This window comes from Anopheles stephensi, chromosome 2 (assembly GCF_013141755.1).
Source record: "Anopheles stephensi strain Indian chromosome 2, UCI_ANSTEP_V1.0, whole genome shotgun sequence".
NCBI classification, from domain to species: Eukaryota; Metazoa; Arthropoda; class Insecta; order Diptera; family Culicidae; genus Anopheles; species Anopheles stephensi.
Window position 1 is genome coordinate 42,857,264 of NC_050202.1, and position 15,281 is coordinate 42,872,544.

Sequence of the window (15,281 nt, forward strand, 5' to 3'; positions counted from 1 at the left end):
TACAACTCCCGCCAAATCGTTCTCAACCCAAATGTTGCTCCACGTGCGACTGCCACAACACTGTCACCCCAGTCTTTACCCAGTATTTGTAGTCAGCGTACACCTCACAAAACCTAGTGTGGTGGGGTGTTTTTTTTGGGTTAGAGAGGTAAGTTTTGGGGAAAGTTTTACCGAGTTGATAATCGTGTCGATTCTTACGGGAACGCGCGTTGCTCGCTGCGACAGTCTGCAAAGCGAACTGCCTGCCTGCAGCATGCAAATGGAACCCGTGAATGTGGCCCGTTTGGCTGGCATACCTGCACCCACAATTGCCCTGTCACGTTCGGTACGCCATCTGCACTGTCGTGCGGGTGAAAAGTACGGCGAACGCCAGCGTGCCGTCAAGCCATTGCCTAGCTACGATAGAAGTAGAAGTAGTCGTAGTAGTAGTAGCGGTACGTCGTACGAAGTTGAGAGCTAAAATAAATAAAGAATTAATTTGTTGTTTGCAGCGATGGCTGAAAAAGCACAGCCTTAGCTAGACGTACGGCAGGTTCTAAACGACCGGGTTTGCATCGCTTTAGCGAAAGTTTTCTCATCTGGTTGTGATTTTTTAAGGGATACGTTTCGGCTTCTTTTTTTATCAGATTTCTATTTAAAGCATTCCAAGAAAATAGTGATTTTCAATACGTTTTGAGATTTTGGAACAGATCAGAATATTGAAATAAATAAAATTAAGCATAAAATGTTTACGGTTCAGTTTTAGCACAGCTTGTTTCTCTCCTCAAAAGAACTAATTCAATATCACAAGGATGTTTTGATTCTGTCGATATTAATTTCATTTACGATGCATTTATTTCAACAGACCTGTTAAACCGATCGGAATGTTTACACTCTTCAGTGTTTCCTAAATTAGTTGAGTATCGTAGTTTCTTCTTCTTAACCTCTACAACAACGGGTAGAGTTCTTGACTTGCTATTTTATACTTCCTTGACTTTTATGCACCTTTATAATCAGTTCTACATAGTTTATAGCATATTGCTTCAAAAACATCGTCTGGTTTATGGCGGCATTTGTAAGTAACTATTCACAGGTTGCAAAAAATAATAGCATAAACTAACATTCTAAGAAAATAAGAGTAAAATACGTTTCACAAAAAGGCCTCGCAGAATGAACTCATTATATTTACAGTTATGCTTGGAAATCCAGAGTTGAAACAGTTGTGTGAAATTAATCAATTTCATTAAAGGGTCATTTGTTCCAAACTGAATTTAGCATTTGAACAGTGGTTATTTTCTTAAATGTCTGCAAAAATCCTAGCAGTTATTTTTTCCGAGATTGTACTAGCTGTTAAACTTATCGTTTATGTTGAAGATATGCCAGATCAAATAGAAGGTATCTAGCACTGGAGGTATCGAGCCAGGAAATATTTACACAACAGTCTAAAGAAAAAGATGAAATGGTATGTGCGTATTTTTTTCTGTTTAGTCGATCAATACGGGGACGGGGAGCCTGTATTTATTTATTTATTTATTTATTTACATTTGTCTGCTACCTGGCTTAGCAAAGATGAGTAAATTACTAAATAAACCTAACCTAACAGCTAGTAAATTTCACAATATTACAGAAAGAAAAAGAAAAGACCACACAAAGCTCAAAGCTGGAGAGGAATACAGGATAGAAGGAAAGAAGGAGCGAATAGAGAAAAAAACACAAACACTAAGTTACATAAAGAGAGGATACAACACGAGATCGGAAGGAGTTTAAGGAGGTATTATAATCGAAATGGACATAGAATCAAATAAACCGTCTGAAACAAGAAAGGAGTGGTGAAAACAATACATAGAATGACGCGTTTCTAGAGCTAAAGGATCGTGAAGACGGAGGGAGCGGGAAGGAGTATGTAAACAGACAAGGGAAAGCAGATCCGGAGCATCTGTAGACCCTCAAAGCATGGCGCCAACGAAACAAGCCTGAGCAATGTGGCGTCTCAGATTAGGAGCCGAATCTGAGTTTCGTAGGAAGGTAATGATAAATCACCATTGACCCGTCTGAGTGCAACTCTTGTAAAATATTTTTGCAAGCTCTCAATACCCTCCGAAGTACATGGGCTCCAAATAACGCAGACATACTCTAAATGAGAACGTACCAAGCAACAATTGAGTCTGCACAAATAAATTGAATCCCTGAACTCAACCTCCCTGAACTAACAACAGATTGTCGACATGCTCCTGAAAGTTCAACCTATTATCCAGTATAACCCCAAGGGCGGGAATAGAGGAAACACGCGAAAGACGAGTATTAGACAAAAAGTAGTGAAGAGTAACAGGAATACAAAAGTGAGTAGAGGAGATAATGGAACATTAATCGAGACACAGACAGAGAAATTTTGACGAACACCAATCAGAAAATAGATTTAAAGAAGGAAGAAGGAGACAATCAGCAGAGGAAGAGATAGTACGAAACATTTTGATGTCATCAGCGTACAGGAGACAGCGATCAGGATGTAAAATAGAACATACATCACTAACAAACAAAGCAAACAAGTGGGGACTAAGTACACTACCTCGAGGAACACCAGAGGAACAAGGAAAACAACGAGAAACATGTGGACCAATTTTAACACAGCAAATGCGACCCTTAAGGTAATCAAACAACCAGCACAATATGGATTTTCCAAACCCTATTTTATTCAATTTTGCTAGTAATAGCTCATGAGAAAGGCTGTCGAAAGCTGACCGATAATCAGTGTAAATGGAATCTATTTGAAAGCCAGTTTCAGAGTTACGAAAAATAAAAGAAATAAAACACATAAGACTGGTTGACGTAGAACGACCCGGTATAAAACCGTGTTGTTGAACACTGATAACCGACTTAGAGCTGTGAAAACGACTTGGGTAAATAGCTAATTCAAGAGCTTTAGCCGTAGCACATGTCTTTGTTATTCCGCGATAATTTGTTATGAATGTTCTGCAGCCTTTTTGTGTATTGGAAAAATCCAACATGATCTCCAGAATGAAGAGAAACAACCAGTAGAAAGCGATAAACTGAAGAGCTTAAGAAGGATTGGAGCAAGTGACCCACGACACATTTTCAGGGCTAGGCGAATAGGATAATTTTAATTTTGAAAGAGCACACTCGATCATTTCAATAGATATATTAACGTTAGGTAAATCAACTACATTTTCGGGTGTATCCAAGAGTGCAGGTTTTAAAGAATTAAAATCAATGACAGAATCAGTAAATAGACTAGAAAAGTGGTCGTGAAACAAATCACAAACATTCATTGGTGTGTAAGCTAAGCGCGAGTTATAAAACATTTCATTGGGCAAAGTGTTCGAGGACCTACAAGTTTTAACGAAGCGCCCAAATGACTAAGGGTTAGAACGAATCTACACCTAAAACGTTATAGGTTAAAACCCAACAAATGAAACGCTGACACAGGCGATAAAACTTTTCTAAAATGTGGTATATTGTAACTCAGATAAATTAATATCATTTTACTTGCTAGCCAAAGTTTAACTTACATTTTTGCTAACCACTACACATTGTGCAGTAAATATTCCATCAAATATATAGTCTAACATGATGTAAACAATAAAACACTACTGACTAAGATATCATTGACAATTAAGAATAAAAATTTGTGTTATCATTAATCATTTGAACAATGATGAACGGCTCGATTGATTTTATCAATACTCTACTGACTACATTAACTTAAGTTTAAAGTATTGCAAATGTAAGAAATCATTCAAACAGAAACCATTACTACGGTCAAGCAGGCCTTTGAAACTGTTGGCACGTTCGATAACGATCGGTCCAGATAGTTCCTGATTTCCACCTCCAGGTGGCGTCCAGGCGTCAGGATAAACACAGAAAAAGAGAAAGGTGAAACACAAAGAGCGAGATAAACTGCGTCTCAAGAATCTAGGCCACTAGGCTAGGGAACCCAGGCTGCGCCAGCGATCAGCTGAGGAAATGGACTATTTTTTAACTCCATCACTGAAGTTACAAAACCCATTTAATAAAACTTTTTTGTTGAAAACACAAAAAACCAAAAATAGATAAGCAACTGATTTCAATACTTAAAACAACCAGCGAGAGTGATCAAATAAACACAGTTATGGCTGTAAGGCCCAATCCGAAAAATAACGTTTTTGCTATTCAAAATGACTTTAAGAAAAGGTATCAATTTCTTATGAGAGACGCTCCAAAGTAATAAACCCATCCACATTCATATCTTTTCAACAGCTTCCAGTTGTGAAATTGTAGCTCCTCGGAAACGTGACCCACAATCGCATAAACGCACAATCAATGTATGACTATAAAGTCACACGCTTCGCATTTCATGTTTTATAAGCGCTATAAAGTGGAATACTTCCGGGGCCATCAGTTACAAAAATAAAAATCATTTACTGCGCCGTAACTGTCAAATTATTGTTATTTCAATACTTAAAAGTGTTCCAGATTTTTGGATACCCAAACCAAACCCAAAGCGGCAGGAATAATATCTGTTGCTGCTCACCACAGTATCATATGCTGGTTAAGAACGGCTCAATCAACCATCACGCCATAAAACAAAAATGTATCTCCCTCCACTGTCGCAAAAGTGTTATTACGGTGAAAAACGTGAAATTCTCAAAAATATCAAAACATGCATAAAACTCCAACGAAATCGTCCAGTTACATGCACATTCAAAACCCCGATAGGTACAATGTGTTGCTCTTTACTCGATATGTTTTATGATTTCACACACCAACTGCTGAAATGAAAGCTGTATCTATTTTTAGAAGGCTTTGATGACTATGAACGAAATTCATCAATAATATGATGGATACAGATTTCTGGAAATAGTTGCCATTAAATGTGCCTTATGAGAGAAGCGATTACGCATGCTTTCGCAATCTTCTAAGGTTCACCGTTAACCAGATACCTACCACAGATGTGAGCAGTAAGCAGAACTATTATTGCATTTACGTAGACACATTTCTCTTTATCGGCCATCACTGTGCCTCCTGCAACGAAAAGGGAGAATGAGATAAAGTTATAAACACGTAATGCAAATACACGAAACAGCCACCAGCGACAGTAAATTGAGCATAGCGCTACAAATAATGCGTAATTTTATGTACATGTACGATGAATAAAATGAAGTAGATAAATGCGACGAAACAGAAACAGCATAAAGCATTATTTAATAACTTTCGTAAAGAAAACTTTTCTCCCGGTGCGCCCCTGGTGGTCGGGACTCTAGCGACAGACAAGAACCTCGAAGGCGGTAAACAACCATGCTCAACATTCAAATCTCAAGCACACTCGCACACACATCAAGCTTCCACACAAACACACACGCATCCACCCTCCATACGTTCACTCAATTAGGCATAAATATTTTATGAGACGCAGCCAGCCAGCCAGCCAGCCTGCCCGCCAGCCACCGGCAACCGAGCAAGCATCAGCCGGCCGCAAAAGACATCCGGGATAAGGCTAGGAGGCTGTCTTCTGCATCCCCTACAGCAGCGTTCTAGCCAAACCCGCCCGCAGCACCGCAAACCGGTCAATTCGACCGAGCCGTGGTGGGTGCGGGGCATGGCATCAGATTCAAAGCTAAGAAATGGTAAACAACGAGCAGAACATAAAAATTATGCATAATTTAGTATCGCAAGCCATAAATCTCGCATTCGGGGAGGGATTTCGTTGCTTTTCCGAATTTCGCTTTACTCCCGATGTGGAAGTTTAATACCGTGCTCGTACCATGGCTGCAAAGGTTAACCTCGGTAAGCGACTTTGTTTATGTCGGTACACCTTCAACTGCGCATTTGGTGCGATTCAAGACGCTCGCACAACAAACACGATGACTTAACGTCTTTACGTTTTTCGGAATGCATTTGGCGAAATTACACACCGTCGCGACACTAACGTGTTTTACGTACCTACAGCTAGGTATAGTCCACTTTTAGCAAAACACAGCGTGCTTCGTAGAAATTTTGCTTTACCTGGCACTACGACCCCACTGATATTCTATAAAGCGTGCGAAGAAATGTTTCGGATAGGGTTTGAAACCGGTTCCCTCGTAAAACCATAATTTATCCATAAATTACTATGTAAAACATTTAAAAGTAGAACACAAATTTTAAAATTCCTTCACGATTGTACGGGTTATAATTCATGCCTCTATGGGTATTTAAACCATTCTTCTTCTTCTTCGTTGGCACTCGAGAGATCTCGGCCTGAAATTTCTGGTTTTCTGTGATTAACCCGTAGCAAAGTAGTCAGCCCTGCGTACGGGGAGGCGGTGTGGATGGGATTTGAACCCCGGTCCTGCCGTGTGAAGACCGGCGCCGTTTGGCCGCTTCCACCGGACCGCCCCATTTAAACCTTTAACCAGTCTTATAGCCCAATTTCGCGATCGGTTAAAACATCAATCCAATATTCCAGGATAATTTTATTCTAAAATTATTTCATTATGATAGTTTGTCTTATAGAGAAATCTTATGGTGGAAGGAACGAGCATCACAACATCGAAAGCAGCCTGAGCCAACACATGTGAGGTAAGAATTTTACGAACAGGGCACTACGAAGTCATGCGATCCATTAGATCACATTAGGATATCCCATGCAGAACCTTACGACCGAGACTCAAGGAATATGCTGAGATGACTATGCTAATATTAACCATTGGGCAACAATATGTAGACCTGATGAAACGAGTGAGCCAGGTTCAGGGCATGCCTGTCATTTCTGGACTAATTTAAAAAAATGGGTTTGTTGCAATAGCTGAAGTTCTTTTACGAAGATCTCGTCATACAGTCTCTCTTCGTAAGTCTATATTGATACAGAGGATATTTAACGAATGGCTGTTAGAGGGTAAGTAGATCTTTCGGGGTTGTATTGCTAAGAAGGAGTTAAATCCTGAATCAATAACGTGTTAATTTAAGAGGACAATTCTCTGATCCTGATATTTTGACGAATTCTTCCTCTATAAATGCTCTCGCCAAGAGCATGAAGTTCTGATAACAAACAATTTTGTAACTGTTTTTTTTAAATATTAAATAACATTGTATTAAAGAATAAACTATAGAATTGGAATGATAGTTTGAAAACAAACTATTTCGAGTGTCGTCAGTAGTGATGACTTTTGTTTCACTATTTTATTAGGGTTTTACTTGGATTAATAGTTTTTTGTGTCGATCACCTTCCGATTCGCTGACGGTTTACTTTTATGTATGATATTAATATAACATTTTTACAAAACAGGTTCCATTCGGCGCTCAGTCCTAAATCGTTACATGTACAATCCTTGAATAACAAATATGCCCAACCTCCAATGTCCAAGCCGTTTTTGAGTGACGGATTACACGGACCACCTTGCTCGGTTCGTATGAAACAGAAATGAAAAAAACGAGCAAGCTCTACCTAGCTGGTGGACCAAATAAACCGGAAGGAAGAATACTACAGTGCGGGTATGGGCATGATGAGGATGTCAGATTCATGCCCTACCAGGAAGGCTTTTCAGAAGGTCATCGGCGATCCTTTCGGCACGTGGTGTAGAGAGAAATGCAGTGTGATCGTTTTTTGGATCAAGAATAATCGGAATGCCTTTCGTGGAAACAGATGACGAACTGACCATGTCGGCCCGTCATGAAACAAGAGAAGAAGTTGGACAACAATTTGGAACAAGCAAAGCGAATCAATAGAACACGTGTTATTTTAGCTAATCGTTATCTGCATTGTTATAAAACAACAACCCATTACACATTACTCTTACCCAAAAATGTTCCAAATTCAAAGTTTATTTTTTCTAGACCAACTTCACAGCACCATTAGGTCTAAAATGTTACAAAAAACCACAAAAAGAACCAATTCTTGTTTTCCCTTAAAAAATAGAAGCAAATTTTCTTTGTATAAAACATGAGCACCTGTTCAACTGATGGGTGGTTTTGGCCCGCATGATCTACACCGCTGTACAACGTATTGGATTGCATAACAAACAAAAATTCCGTTTTTTCCATCAAACCAAGCTACGTGTTTGGGAAATGGTGAGCTAAAAAAAGCGAAAGCTCCGTAGTTGTCATACCACTGTTTTTGCTATCTCGTGCCTGTCCGAAAAGCGATTGGAACGGCATAACACAACCGCAGCCTCTCCATTCGTCAAAATATAGCCCAAAGCCCGCAAAATAAACGCATAACTCCCTGTCCATTTGTCGCCTAGACACCTTCATTTCAATGGCAAACGAGAAGAAAATGACCCACACGCAACAACAACAACCGCCACCACCCAGCACACATAGAACAGCACCAAAAAAAAAAACACGAGCCCGATTCTCCGGTGATCCTACGGATGGTTGATTGATTACCCTCAAGGCTCATGCGACGCGGAAGAGACACGAACCAACGAAGCGCATGGCCGAACGTAAAATAACAGCAAAAGAGCATATATTGGCAGCCCGGTAGACGCCAGCGACAGTGACCACACGCCCCACGGCCATCGGTGAGAAGCGGTAGAAGAAGAACAGCAGCAACAAAAAAGAACAGCTGTCAAATAAATCAAACGGTTTGAAGTGAAAATCAATTTAGAAAAAGGATGGCAACGAGCAAGCGATGAAATTTGATGGAACACCCATCGCACCAAACAAAAAAAAGGAGGAAGCACCGGGGGAAGGGATGTTCATTTTTTCCTGACAAATGTGAACATGTGAACCCTATAGCTGTGAGCTGGAGTGGGAGGACGAAAAAAATTCGAGGACACACAAACATATAGCGAAAAACCTACAAACAAAAAAACGGTTACGTGAGCTGCAACACATCAATAAACTGGTCATGTCCATTTCTGGTACTGTTCCGGTAAGCTAGATGGACATGGTCGGTGGTGCTCGCAACAAAATGTTATACAAACTCAATTCAAATATCGCCACCAACACCACCACCAGGGGGTGCGGATTTTTTTTGCATTTATAGAATGCCAATCATTAATGTTCTCTTCGTGGCGGACATGTTAATTACACAGTCAAGTGCTCCAGCTCAAACAATAACCTTCAGCAGCTTTAGAAGGCGAGAGAGCTAATTGATTTCAACCAATGGAAATTATAAACCTATTTCAAGTACAGACAGATTCATGACACGATGACACTATGTTTACAGCTTCACTCATGGAGTGAACGCTGGGGGACTAGTATTAACGATAAAGTATGCACACAACATCGCAACATGATCCAGATATGTGAGTAAAGATGAGAACACAATTCGCTACGTTACTGTATATAACTCATTAACTGTTCAACTGATTGTCGTTGCGTTTCCGTTCACGCCACGTCAGGTCAAATTTTTGACTCGTTTTTACTCAAACTATTTGCTTGCTTTTTGCAATTATTCTATCTATTCTACACCACGTTCTGAAAACAGGTCACTAAGACAAAGCAATTACCACCTCCGATCATCATTGTCTGAGAATGTGTGAGTGAGCTTCTCCACTCAAAATACCTGCCACAGCTGGCATTGTTGTGACTGTCTACTTCTATAGTCCTGTTCAACTCTGAGCTTAGTGCTTTGCTCCTCTAATCTTACCATGAGTGATCCTAAGCTGTACGGCGCTCTCATCATCGTGCAGCGAATGGGACTCACCAGCACGTGTAGTAATGTTAAAGTTAAAATGAAGTAAATTTAAACTAACACATGAAGGTTTTTATAGTTGCCTCCCTCCATCGCAGCACCATGGCACTAGTACTCTGTAAACCTGATCTCGCCAGCTCACATGCTCTAATAGGCGCCATCGTTCTTCCGGATTGCTTCAGAACACGAATCTCGCAGTGTTGTCGTTCTAGATTCGCTCAATATGCCCAAACCAGCGTACTCGCCCAGTTCTGGCACACCGTTTTATACTGGTCTCTTCATGCAGATGCTACAGTTCAAGGTTCGATCGCCTCCTCATATAGTACCACTGGACAATTCAGCGGGTTGTATTTGGTGCACTTCGTTCGTGAGAGAAATTTTATTCATCTCAGACGCTTGCGGAACCCGCTGTGGGCTTGGTATCTACTCAAAACGCAAAGCAGGATCTCCCGAGACATGTCATTGTTGGCCGTTACGAGTGAGTCTAAGTCTAACTCCTCGACCACCTCAAACGTGTCGATCGTAACACTGCTGCCTGGCGAGGCTAATCCCCTAGGGCAAATTCTTCCAGCCAACATGTACTTGATTTTACCCACGTTGGAATGTAGCCTGATCCTCTCCTTTCCTGCTTTTCTGAGCATCGTTTCGAGCGCAATGTTGAACAAAATCCGTTTGTCGCCTTGTCAGAACTAATGGCGAAACACGGACGGATGGGAGAGATTGTTTGAGATCCCTACACCCTACATATTACACTAGTATGGGTCCGCCGCTAGCTTTTCTTTGCGGGGAAACCATAACGCCTTATTGTGTACCATAGTTTTGCATGATCAATGGTATCGTACGCATCATTAAGATCTACAAACAGGTGATGCGTGAACCAAGGATCACTTGGTAATCACGGGATATCTGCTGAATATGTCGGATAGCATTTATCTCGTGCGTAATCGATTTTTCACCAGAGTACCCGGCTTTGTAATAACCAATAACCTCGTTTGCAGCAAGCGGATTTTGTAGATCACGTTTAGCAGAGTGACCCACTCTAACCTCTGACCTGGGCAAATTACCTCAAACATCTACTTCACTGGTACGTCTAGGAAGGCATACCACCTGAACGTTCTGGAGGGAGCCTGCGTGGTCTTAGCTTGCAAACCTCCGTAACAAGCCCATTACTCTCATAAGTCTTGTTGCTTTTGAGCTATCACAAAGCTTCTTCGACCTCGCTAATGCATCGGGCTGACCATTCCCTCTAATACCGACACAATTCCACTAGCCCTCTCTGGCCCATTCAGCTGCTCCTCGAAGCAGTACCTCTCGCTCGTTCGTCTTTGCTGCGTCCTCCAGCGATCAAGCTATTGGTCAAGAACGTATGAGTTTCCCTATTCTTTGGGGCAACTCCTTAGGTAAATTCCACCATCATAACATTATTATCCAATAAAAAAAAACAAACGGCTGGTAAACTTTTCTTTCTATAATTTTTTCAGTTCCGTCGAGAACTATCCTGGTTTCGTGAACAATAAACTTTAAATGCGCGTTGAAATGTATTCAATAACAGAAAGTCCACTAAAAATCGTTTCGATGTGCAGTTGCAAAGTTGCATCATAAAGTGGCTCTATTCCAAGCATTTCCACACATTTGCGAACGTTTCGTTGGATAAACTTACACAAACAGCTTACACATCTTCACGAACCTGCAATGGGCTATTGTGGGTTTTGCTAACGGCTATTGTTTGCCCTGCCTTCGTCTTTTGCTCACCAGCTGTAACAGTACCAAATGGCAATGTTTGCTGTAGTGGCTAGGAGAAAAAAATAAGTATAAACACTGCCACAAACACACACCCGTACAAATGGTGTGACTCGTCGACACTAGTGGATAAACATTGTTCGGACTAACAGATATATAATGTTGAACTTTCTCACCAACCGACGCCATGACCAGACAGGACCATGTTTCCAGCAAACGGTTACATGATTGTTCGCAACAGAAATCCGTGCAACATACAGTTCGTGTGGTGTTAAAGACCCCGGTTGCATCCGGCGTTGCCTGTGCAGCAAAGGCACCAAACCCCGATGAAGAATGTTTACAAGCTGGCACAAAATGATGAACCGGCACGGAACGGTTTTCGGGACAGGGGTTCAGGTGATCGGATAAATTATCGAACAGACCAAAAGTGACGTTACAAAATTGGGAACCATGATGCAGCATATCTCATAGCCACTGGAAAAAGAAAAAGAAAAAAAAGGATCGACGGTCGACGACCCGACGTACGTGCTCGGTTCGGTGGTGTAATGGTGTGTCCTTTTTCGATATCAGGAAAGGACTTATCATTCGACCGGATCTTATGGCTCTTGAAAATAAACACTTTGCACTTCATTCTTCTGCAAAACTGGTGCAAAACTGGTGCAAAACTGTTTCGAGGAACTCTCAGATTGCGTAGAGCAGCTTAAAGCGCACCCATTAATAGATCGAAGCAACTAAACCATTACGGGGTACTTTGAGCTAAGAGTCTTTACCATTTCCATGCACTAATAACTCTTTAAATCCCCCGGATATGGCTTTTTAGAATTAATTTTCTACTAAGAAAGTTTAAAGAACGAATAAAGTCTTTGTTTTAGTCTCCTAAGCTACAAAAAATCAGTTTCCGAACATCCCAACTGTTTCGTAGTCATCGTGCCCACGAAACTACACCTAGACATGATCAAATACAGTAAACCAAAAACAAGAACTAAGCACAACATTATGATGTATAAACAAAAATTAAACATTTTTTTAAGATTCATTTTATAAAGTTACGAAAGTAGCAATACGGCCAAGCCGTCCTTTATGAATAAAAAAAAGCTGCGAAATTGATTCATCTACGCTTATTATGCTTAAATAAATATAATTTAAACGCAGTTTTTTTGCAAATGGTCTTTAAAATCAAGCACGATTGAGGAATAATGCTACGGGAGATGATTCAGTTAAACCATTTTGCTAAAATCCTAGATTCTGAAACCATTCTTTACATATGTTGTCGCTCGTTCTCGGGTGGTCCTTAAGCTATTAGGTGGGACCTTAGTCGTGTAAGCTGTAAAAATAAAGGTTTGCATTTTGCCACTCTTTCTAAAACTTGCCGATCTCTTGGTACTCCTTCTAGGCCACTGACTAATCGGATAAGGTCTTCCAATAGAGTCTTGTGGTCTCTGCTGGAATCAGCTCGGAGTCTCTTCGAGCGATGATGAGCCCACAGTTGACAAGCTGTATTTCAGCAGCGCTGTTCTTTTCTTACATATTCTGAGAGATGATCGCATGGTTGAGGTACGGCCTGGTGGCCGAGGAGATGGCTGTGCCGGTCTTCACACGGCCGAACTGTGGCTCAAATTCCATCCAGACCGCCTCCCCGCACGCAGGGCTGAGTATCCAGCTACGGGTAAAACCAAGTCACAGAAAGCCAGCGAAGGCAGGCCAAGCCCTCTCGAGGTTGTAGAGCCAAAATAAGAAGAATATCACACGGTTGGCTGCTTTTCAGGCATGGATGATGAGACAAAGATAATCAAAACCTTCGTTTTCCTCATTATATTTTTGCTATCTTAAGAAGAACGAAGTGAGAAGAAGTTGCCGTCAAACAGGGTTTGATTAGTACCAACTTTTTTGCAGAGAGATGAATCCCACAATGTGAACAAGTATCTAATTTCCCTGTACATAAGAGTCACGGTACAGAAGATGCAACACACGGTCATCTAATGAAATATTATGAAAATTAGTCAGTTATTTTAAGCATCCAAAAGCGCAATAAACATTCGCATCGACAGCTGTTGCAACTCCTCCAAAGAATGATTCCTTTTCTATTTTCTAAACAAAGGTTGTCAATTAGTTTGTGTAAGACATTAATCAACTAATAGCTTATCCTAATAGCACATAACAGCGACGCCAATTCTTCCCATTTAGATCTGCAATTGAGACAATCTGTCTAGCTCATCTTTTAAAGAACAGCAGACAAGCTTGGGCAACTTCTCTACAAAATTAACGCAACACAACCAGACTAAACAAACGTACTGCACAATAGGGAAACTACCTACTACGCTCCGAATAAATTTGCCACAAAACAAGAATAAAAACAGATACTTTAAAATCGCATGCCGAACGAAGAAGGAATGAATTCAACCCGGCGTTGCACCATTAGGGACAACTACGGAACTACCGATGCCACATATTCTATCTGTATAAAATAAGAAACTCGAAGAACACCCAACACAAACACTGGGTACTCACTTGCACGGGAGTAGCCCCGTTTCCTACGGCTCGCTCGCAAAGAAGTAGAATCCAAAACCGTGGAATGGAAGCTGTTGGTAATTTAATTGGTACCGGGAAAACGTTGTGCTTGTTCAACCGGTCAGTTCAGGCTACATACTATGGCCACAACATGGAACACTAGGCTAAGTAACGTGTTATCTTGACGATTTGTACGAAACTCCACACAGCTGGATTTGGACACCAATGATCCGCCTTTCGAGTACACTTACGCACGTTTCTTCATACACATGGATCACTAACACACTTCAGTTATAAATTTCTGTCGTTATCACCATTCAGTGTGATATTTATCATTTGTCATAGCTCTTCTAGCACGCTTTAGAAAATCAATCACTTCTAACACTGGCTACGGGGTTTGGACATCGACATCTTGTGTGCTGTGATATCTGACAGCTCCGTAAAACACTTGTACACTACTTAAAAACTATACGAATAATCTTATCGGGAAAGGGTTCACTTACTATTCACCAACAATGCACCAATTACTACATTCAAACCACTAACGAATGCACCCAACACACTACTGCACACCGTTTTTCCACCCTTTTCCAACTCCACAGCAACAGCTCAATTAAGTTTAAAGCACAATTATACAAACAAAACTCATCCGTAATCTACTAACCGGCCCCGTTGTTGTAAGCACAGCTTAAGCCGAAACCTCCGCAGCACGAACCGAACCCTCCGCACGGGCAAAGGAAATGTAAAGATGAAGTCGCATTTGAGCTTCCTGCTGCCTGCGCTCTCCGTATCCGTAGCCCTTGCCGCTTGCCGGCCCGGCCCTTGCAGTTCAATCGCTGCGGCTGCTCAACTTTATTTCCTTCTGTCAATCATCCGGCTCCTAGCTGTCGACTGCGGAATGCATGGTCCTGCATACAGCACCACCAGCCAAACTCAAACACCGGTACTCGACACGCTGAACAAACACACGAGCATCTTAAATGACAGACATCGCTAAACGTGTCTGGCTGTATGTGGCCGACCCCGTAAACCTGCCCGACGGGCTCACTACACGACACACGACACTCGGTCGTATGTATTCCCCGGGTTCCCAGCAGGAATGCGGACGCCAAATCGCAAACACCGATTCACGGGAGCTTTCCGCAACGGAAACGATAACGTACGTCCTTACGGCACGAGGAAAATTCGCACACTAAGCTTGCTTGCGAACGGTCGGGATGAACGTTGGGCACGTTCACCACCGATGCTCGTAGCATCGCACAACCGTGGCGAACGACGACGGCCCGAACCAGGCCCGATGTAGCTACCCATTTTCGCGATACCAAAGCCGAAAGCTGGTTGGATAAGTTGGAGAGAATGTTTTCCCTGAAATGACTGCGAGACTGCGATGAGCATCGAGAAGTGCCGAAACCTCTCATAAGCTGTATGTTTGTTTTTTTTT

The 15,281-nt window shown here is 41.6% G+C and overlaps 1 protein-coding gene across 1 annotated transcript in view; it reads right to left on the minus strand.

The window, feature by feature from the left end:
- LOC118507493 (V-type proton ATPase subunit d 1-like) overlaps window positions 1-15,020 on the minus strand; it is a 131,490-nt gene extending 116,470 nt beyond the window's left edge. The window contains exons 1-2 of the mRNA XM_036046019.1: window positions 13,841-15,020; window positions 4,921-4,998 (exon numbers count right to left, since the gene is read on the minus strand). Of these exons, the coding sequence (XP_035901912.1) occupies window positions 4,921-4,987 (67 nt within the window). The 5' untranslated portion in view covers window positions 4,988-4,998; window positions 13,841-15,020. The remainder of the gene's footprint in view (window positions 1-4,920; window positions 4,999-13,840) is intronic.
- Window positions 15,021-15,281: the final 261 nt, after the last annotated feature.